Below are 8,383 nucleotides of genomic sequence, written 5' to 3'. Positions count from 1 at the left end.
AGCCGCGTCTTCCGCTCGACTTCCTGTGTTCCTAAGCTCCTGCACACTTAGACACGAGGGTTAAACAAACGCAGGACCTAACTTAGCTTGTTTGATCACATCAAAACACCTTGGGGTTCCAACAGATATCCTAATAACCGGCAATAATTACAAGGGTATCACAACTTTATTAAGTCTTCTCAATCAATAGTTTCCTACTCGAGATTTGGGTATTGCTCGTTTTTTTCTCGGTATTGAACTTATTCCACATGAGGAAGGCTATTTTCTCTCTCAAAGCAAATATATTACTGAGTTTCTTCAAAGAGCTAAAATAGATGGAGCACGTCCGGTCTTACACCAATTGCTATAAGCAACTCTACAACTATATCCTCTCCTGCTCTGTCTTATCCACAAATTTATCGAAGCATTGTTGGAACTTTATAATATGTCACTATCACACGCCCTGATATTACCTTTGCAGTAAATCGTGCTTGTCAATTCATGCATGCTCCAACTGAACAAAATTGGGATAATGTAAAAAGAATACTTCGCTATCTCAAAGGTATTATTCTACATGGTCTTCTTTTATATCGCCAATCATCTCGAGATTTACATGTCTATAGTGATGCGGATTGGGTAAGTTCTCCTGAAGATAGACGCTCTACGAGTGGATATGCAATATTTCTTGGACGAAACCTTATCTCATGGAATTCGAAAAAGCAACCTACTGTCTCTCGTTCAAGTACTGAGGCAAAATATAAAGTTATAACAAATATAACGTCTGAAATTATTTGGCTTCAATCACTTCTATCTAAACTTCATCTTGCATCAAATATTGCACCCAAAATTTGGTGTGATAATATTGGAGCAACATATCTCATAGCAAATCCGATCTTTCATGCTCGTACAAAACATGTGGAAATTGATTTTCATTTTGTTCGAGAGCGTGTGGCGACTCAACAATTATCAGTTTCTTATGTTTCTACGGAGGATCAAATTGTTGATATCTTTACTAAGCCATTATCCAAACACCGTTTCAACAAGCTGGCAAGCAAACTCAACGTCAGATATCTCCCGTTGAATTTTTCGAGGGGTAAAAGAGATTCACCGAGATTGACCTCAAATTAAATCAAAATAATATTAGGATTATTCTAATAATTCTCAGAATAATTTTTAGAATTATTCTATAATTTATTAATTAGTTAATTGATCAAGCACCTTTTTAACCATTATATATTGTACTATGTTTAGGACAATCATCAATAGAAAATAATAAGTTCTATTATTATTCTCGTATTTTTTTTTTCTTCATATTCTTCTTCTTTCGCTATCTGTTAATGGTTTGGCCCTAAATAATGGTTTTGGCAAAAAGGATCTCTACTAGCACATCATCTTTATGCCAAACTTACTTTGTATGGCGCTAGAGTCAGGAGGATACACGAGTTAGGCGAAAAGACTCTTTGAGTTCTTGTCGGTTATACGATATTGTTATGTACAAGCAAAAAGGAACCACAGGGGAGAATGAGATACTTTGCAGAAACATCTTGGTGCTTAGTGTCATAGCCTCTTGGTATTCCAAGCAGATGCCGCTTCAGTCCATGAATGTCGACAATTAATGTTTATAAGATACATGGAGAGTCCATGAACCTAAGATACGCCTACTCTTATAACTATGTTTTTGATAAAATGTAGTCATTTAGATCTCTTGATCCTCGTTCGTGCAAATCACGATGCTCTCTTCTTCCCGAAACGAGCCTTCTGCCCTACCAACCTCAGTGCCCTTCATCCAAATCAACTTTCGATAGTTGACTTCAATTCATGATCTAGATCTGGTTGCTCTAGATCTTGTTGCTTTGCACAAAATAAAGCTAGTCATTGTTTATGAAATACACAAGCAGTACAATGCTCTATTATGCTTGACCTTGAGTTCTTGACTCGGTGGAGAACATTCACCATTCTTCCACTGCAATGGAGAATATGATGATGTTGCTTTAGATCTTAAAGAAACTTTGCCAGCTCAATTCTTGATATAATGTTCACCACTTGCCATGAGCTAAAGTCGACGACAACAACAGTTAAGGAAACGACGTGGTTCTCGGTTATTTGAAGTCGATTACAAGGATCCCCACTCTGTCTGGCTATTTCACTATCGAAGGAGTTCAAGTGGAGAAGGAACACGCAAACAAAGTAACACAAAAGAACAATGTGATGTAGCTGTGTTTTGAATTATTTACATGAAGTTTCTTGTGGAGGAGCTCCATTCCATCTGCTCCAATGAAGGTCCCATATGCTCCCACAGGTAGGTAGGTAGCTACTGTGGAATTTCAAAAAGGCGGATTTTAAACCAACTTCTAACCTAATTTAATACATTTGAGATATTTTAAACAAGTCTATAAATAAGTTTGAGGGATTAGAAGTTCATAGAATAAGTTTGAGATTTTGGGCTTGTAGTATGGGCCTAATGGGCCAAGTTCTTTAAGGGCCTTGATCATAGAATATAATTTTTTTTCTTTTATAATTTAATGAGGTAGAATGGAAGTGGAATGGTCAAAGAAGAAGAAAGCGCTGTCTGCCTGCGTGTTGCTCCCAAAAGGCCACGGCGAAGAAGCTCCATTCCCGTCGTTGTCGCCACCCCGACCGTCCTCCTCTCACTGTCTTCTTCCTCTCGCCTCGCGGGGAAGACACCAGCGACTGCTCGCGCTACCAATGGCGGACGCTTGCGGCCCTCCCGCGTGAGACAAATTCCCACGAGGAGTCCCCCTTTGTTTCCTGCTTGACCCCTCTGGCGGCTTCTGCGGCCACCGAATAAAGCGGCCGACGACGGCGACGCCAGGAAAGCGAGGCAAGGAATTCTCCTTCCGCATGGAGACACCGAGGCGATCGCGGACAAAAGGGCTTCGCTTTTGTCGCCACCGCACTCGATGCGCTACTCCTCTGTTCTTCCCAACTCTCTCTTCCTTCCCAATCCGACCCCTGATTCTCCTGCCTGTGCGTGCGATTTGTGTGGCCGCGGAGGCGGGGGAGAGTCGTGGTGAATCTTAACAAATCTTCCGCGGAGAAGGACGCGGTTCGAGGTGACGGCCTGCTTTATTTGGGAGCGGTGATGGAGAAAGGACCTTCCTTTGTAAGCTTTTGAGTCTGTAACTGTTTTCCCTTTTCTTGCGTTGCTCGAGCTTTGTGAAAGAACAGAGGATCGATCAACAAAAGGCGGTTCCTTTGTGTATTTTTTGAGTTGATTTGTGTTTTGTTTCTTGAGATTTTGAGTTTTTTTTCGATTGATTTCTATAAATTTCGATCAGTTTGCCGTCGGCGGGCGACAAAAAATGGCGTCTTTATTGAGAAACGTCGCCGCCCAGGACGACGGCTCTTCGTTGGTGACTTCATCGCCTTTCAAGACTTTGTCGATGATGTCTCTTCCGCCGCCGTCTCTGTCGCCGTCGCTGTCCTTCTCGCCGTGGCTACGCGAGCTCAAGTCCGACGAGCGCGGCCTCTGCCTCATCCACCACCTTCTCAACTGCGCCAACCACGTCGCCGCTGGGAGTCTTGACCGCGCCAACGCCTATCTGGAGCAGATCGCGTTGCTGGCCGATCGCAATGGCGACGCCATGCAGCGCATCGCGTCCCACTTCTCCGAGGCGCTCGCGCGGCGCGCCCTCCGCCTGTGGCCGGGCATCTACCACTCCCTCGACTCCGCTTTCCCTGTCGCCGAGTCTGTCTTCGCACGGCGCAACTTCCTCGACCTCTGCCCCTTCCTTCGCGTCGCCTACGTTGTCTCCAACCAAGCGATCATGGAGGCGATGGAGGGAGAGAAGGTGGTGCACATCGTCGACCTCAGCGTCGCCGACCCCACGCAGTGGCTCTCCCTCCTCCAGGGGCTGCGGAGGCGACCGGAGGGCCCGCCGCACCTCAAGATCACCGGCGTCCACGAGCACCGCGACCTGCTCAACCACACTGCCGCCTGTCTCTCCAAGGAGGCCGAGCGGCTGGACATCCCCTTCCAATTCAACTCTGTGGTCACCAAACTGGAAAACCTCGACGTCGAAATCTTGCGCATCAAAACAGGGGAAGCGCTGGCCATCAACTCTGTTCTCCAGCTCCACACCTTGCTCGCCGCCGACGGCCCCAAAGTGGCGGGCGGCCAGCAACTGACGCTGGGCGAGTTCCTCGACAAGGATCACATCCCGAGCAGGGATTCGGCAATGCCATCTCCGGCGACAAGAGTGGAGAGCGTGCTGGCGGCGCTGCAGGGGCTGTCGCCGATGCTGATGGTGGTGACCGAACAGGAGGCGGATCACAACGGTAGCTCACTGGGGGAGCGGTTCGTGGAGGCGCTATTCTACTACGCGGCGCTGTTCGACTGCCTGGACTCGACAGCCGCGCGGGCGTCGGTGGAGCGGCTGAGGGTGGAGAAGGTCCTGCTGGGCGAGGAGATCAAGAACATCATCGCCTGCGACGGGTGGGAGAGAAAGGAGCGGCACGAGAAGGTGGAGCGGTGGGCGCGGAGGCTCCACGCGGCGGGCTTCCGGGCGGCGCCGCTCAGCCACTACTCTCTGCTGCAGGGCCGCCGCCTGCTGCCGGACTTGGGACACTGCGAAGGGTACAATGTGAGGGAGGAGAAGGGTTGCCTGATGATGTGTTGGCAGGACCGACCACTCTTCTCTGTTTCCTCATGGAAATGCAACAAGCAGCCATTCCACTGAATCAATTACCACACTTCTCTTCTCTCTTTCTTTCTGTTCTTCTTTGCTGCTTGTTCACGTACATAAAACCCTTAACAGATAGCTCAATCAATGTATTGTTGAGGCCTGATCACAAGCCTCTTGATTGTAACCTTAACACAAAGTATAACAAACCCTCCACAACCACTCTTGTAAAAAGCCAGAGTAGGTCATGCTTTTAATCTTCTACAGACTCCATAAACTCATACAGCTTTACTTAATCACAATAATTAACTAACCATGATCATACTTATCTAAGTTAATTAAGCCACACTTGATCTCTGCAGACATTCCTGCAGTTTATTTATGTCAATTAACACCAGTTTAGTTTAGTTCCCACTCAACAGACCTCTTGTTGGTTTTATCTACAAGCTTGCAATGGAGGAAGAGGATTCACTGTTTCGAAGGCCTCGACGAGCAGCGCCACCTTCTTCCTCCTTGCAGAGCCCAGCTTTGTGACTGTCTGCTGCAGAGCATAATCTATCATCCATTCCTCTGCGTTCTTTCTCTCATCCATCATCTGGTGCCTCAGGTCGACCTTCTCCGATTCCGGGTCTGGCTCTTCGGGCAGGAAGTTCGGTGCCCGGGGATCGAATCCTTTCAGTTGCTCCGACTCCTCATCTCTGCTACTCTTCCTTGTTATGTGCATCAGCCTCACATTGGGGCCATGATCATCTGTTGGAGCCGTTTGTTCTTCGATGATGTTCGAATTTGAATCAGCCACTATGAGCACACTGCCATTGTTGTGGTCTTGATCATTTGTATCAGTAATCTGAACATCTTCATTTCTGGCCTCTTCTTCAGTGGCAGGTTGTTCTTGATCAAGAACAGCATGCTCTTTGGGTGTGTTGTTCTCAGATTTATCCATCTTCTTCGACTCCAATTCAGCTTCTTCTTCATAATCATCATCATCTTCTTCTTCTTTTTCCAAATTGAAATCAATGGATTCGGCCATGAATTGATTTCCATCTTCGATCTCCTTTTTGCTGCGATCTTCCTCTACATCTCGATCGCAGCTCACATACTCGACAAAACCCGCCATGGCCTCCAAGCTATAAACCCCATCACTGCTTCTATCTGAGCATGCATCATTCCGATCATCTTCCTCCTCGACCGCCGCCGGCTGTTCGAGGAACAAATCGAGGCCAATTTCTTCGATCAGGGAAGAAATCTCCAAGCCGGACCGAGTCCTCGCCGCCGCCGCCTGCCCTGTGTCCCTCTTCCTGAAAGGCGAAGCTCCTCTCTGCTTCATGCTCTCTCTCCTCGAAGCCAAGAAGGTCTTGAGCGGAGGGATGTCGGCCTGGCCGTGGAGATGGCCGTTGAGGGAGCAGTACTTGTAAGGGCAGACCTTGACGGCAGACGCCCCTTCGGCTTCTGTGCCGCCATGGCCGAGCTCGAGGAACTCGGGGAACTTGCAGCTCTTGAGAGTCGACGAGCAGGTCGCTCTCACGCTCACCTTCTTGGGCTGGATCCTCAAAGCCTTGCAGTTCTTCTTCTTCTTCTTCTTCTTCAAATCCTCCGACGAGGAAACACAAGCGTGCTGCTTCTTGGCGTCGGAGCTGGTGGTGGGCTTCATGTAGTTGGGCAGAGTCTCCGCCATGGCTGCGTGCTTCATCTGATGAAAGGAAGCCATGGCCATGCATGAAGCAACGGTATTTGCATCAGGTGCTTTTCTTTGCACCATGAAGAAGGAAAGATTGAGTATGAGATTGAACAAGAATTGCAAAATGGATTTCTTGGAAGAACAAGAAGAAGAAGAAGAAGAAGATAATCCGTTTTTTGGACGTTTGTTCGATGATTTTGTTTATGGGAAGAGATTTATGTTGAAGAAGAAATTGGATGGACACGTTTGAATGTGGTCGAAATTGATTGGATGATGATGTTGATTTCCACTTTAGCTAGTGGGGATCGAGTTCTTGCATTATTATCGTTATCGATTTCTTTATTCTTTTTCTTTTTTTTCCCCTTATTTGTTGTTTTATGAACTCGATATAAATGTTGGGTTTAATTATTTTGAAATCCATAAAAAAAAATAACAATTAGTATAATGTTATTTAATTTTTTATTAAAAAATTTCCACTCCGCACGCAAAAAGCAACGGGAAAATGGAAGCAAAACAGAGGCGACACGGAACACGTCTTCTCGTGCCGTGCTTGTGGGCCATCCCGGTAGATTAAAGATTAAGATTCCGGTGGGCCCATTTAGGTTTTGGTCGGCTGAAAAGGCTGGTGGGCCGGGTCCACCGGCCGTCCAAAGCAGAGGTCGGACCGGACCTTCTACCTCAAACTGATTGGTAAATTATACCATTTTTTATTAAAATTAAACCATTTTTTTTATTTTTCATATTTTTTTTCTTTATTGATCACCGACACTTGACATTTTTACTTTATGAGCCGACCAAATCCAGAGACGAAAAAAAAGTAACGGTGGGGGTAGGGGCATACTGTTTTTCCCGAGGTCTTTATTGCTTATTTTCCCGAGGTCTTGATTGCTTATTGGCCCATGCATGTAATTGTCCGTGTTAATTTTAATATAATCAATCATGTCAAATTAGATTATATGTGTTTGATCTTTATATCTATGTAGGTAGGAGTTTAAATATAAAAAGTTGAGCTAAAGATATTTAGATGAGAAGAAAAGTATGAAAATCGAGTTGATAGGTTCAATATATTCGAGGGATGAGAAGTTGTAAAAGAGTACGTGCGGTGGAGTGAGAAGGACGCGCGCGACTCTTCTAAGGGACAAGAAATCAGAGCGGAAACTTACTCGAGGAAAATGTCAGAGTTGGGTTCAGGTGAGCTTAACTCTGGATAACGTGAACTGTTGATCCCTTGGAGGCTGATAAGAGGGGTGAATTATCCTGTACAAAAAATGAACACTCTTTCTCAATCTTTATAAGTTTTTATTAAGAAACACTTCTATAAAAAAAACTAATTACCAAACAAGAAAGAAGAGACAATCGTTTACTTGGTTTGCAATTAGAGGATTACTAATCCTGTAGAAAATATGTTCTAAATGCATGATAGACGAATTAATTAAATGCGATAAAAACTTACAGCGATCTCCCGCAGATCCGCAATCAGCAATGGCGAAACTCGCTATCGGAAGAGCGATCACAAGATCGGAAAGCCCTCCGCAATTCCATAAATCAAATCCCGCCGCCTTGGATGTTCTCCTCTTACTCTCGTCTCCAACGCCCAATTTCGCACCTCCTGAGCCTTGGACGGACCCCCTTTATATAGGGAAATATACTAGGGGCATAATGGACTTTTCCATTATGTGTAGTGGGGAACATGGGCCACGTTCCCCACTATCCCCATTTCCAACATCTCCCACTCGTCCAAGGTAAGTCACTAAGACTAGTTCATTCAGGTAAGTCACAAAGACTTAATAAGTCACATAGACTATTAGAGAGTTTGGTCACATAGACCATATGAGAACATCCAATTCATACTTAGAGAAAATGGTTCGTGCGACAGCAAGCACACTGAGCGATAGTTGCTAAGAAGATTGTTACACCTTGACTTAGCCGCTCTTTGAGCAATCAATGCTAATAAAGTTGTTACACTTTATTTAGCTACTCAAATAAATTAGAGACACACTCTTTATGACACTTAGCTACTTTCCTGGTGGCACATAGCCTTTATCTAGGATCCATCCAATCTTCAAATGACACACAGCCATTA

General features: G+C 45.5%; 2 protein-coding genes across 2 annotated transcripts; one reads left to right on the top strand and one right to left on the bottom strand.

Moving 5' to 3' along the window:
- The first annotated feature begins 2,441 nt into the window (after positions 1-2,441).
- LOC121984931 (scarecrow-like protein 3) lies at positions 2,442-4,707 on the top strand. The gene is made up of 2 exons (XM_042538113.1): positions 2,442-3,103; positions 3,279-4,707. Exons 1-2 carry the CDS (start codon positions 3,083-3,085, stop codon positions 4,677-4,679), a joined length of 1,422 nt encoding a protein of 473 aa, XP_042394047.1. The 5' UTR covers positions 2,442-3,082; the 3' UTR covers positions 4,680-4,707.
- A 140-nt stretch (positions 4,708-4,847) lies between these two features.
- Positions 4,848-6,552, bottom strand: LOC121984932 (calmodulin binding protein PICBP-like). The gene has a single exon (XM_042538114.1). It carries the CDS (start codon positions 6,379-6,381, stop codon positions 5,059-5,061), a length of 1,323 nt encoding a protein of 440 aa, XP_042394048.1. The 5' UTR covers positions 6,382-6,552; the 3' UTR covers positions 4,848-5,058.
- Positions 6,553-8,383: the final 1,831 nt, after the last annotated feature.

This window comes from Zingiber officinale, chromosome 5B, assembly GCF_018446385.1.
Source record: "Zingiber officinale cultivar Zhangliang chromosome 5B, Zo_v1.1, whole genome shotgun sequence".
Lineage (NCBI taxonomy): Eukaryota > Viridiplantae > Streptophyta > Magnoliopsida > Zingiberales > Zingiberaceae > Zingiber > Zingiber officinale.
Note: the sequence above shows the minus strand (reverse complement) of the source record. Positions and strands in the feature narration are given on the sequence as shown.

Excerpts from the sequence above, each read along its gene's own strand:
- LOC121984931 (XM_042538113.1), top strand. The coding sequence starts at position 3,083 with ATGGAGAAAGGACCTTCCTTT. Across the intron at positions 3,104-3,278 it reads TGGAGAAAGGACCTTCCTTT|TTTGCCGTCGGCGGGCGACA; the intron begins GTAAGCTTTTGA and ends AATTTCGATCAG.
- LOC121984932 (XM_042538114.1), bottom strand. The coding sequence starts at position 6,381 with ATGGTGCAAAGAAAAGCACCTGATGCAAATACCGTTGCTTCATGCATG.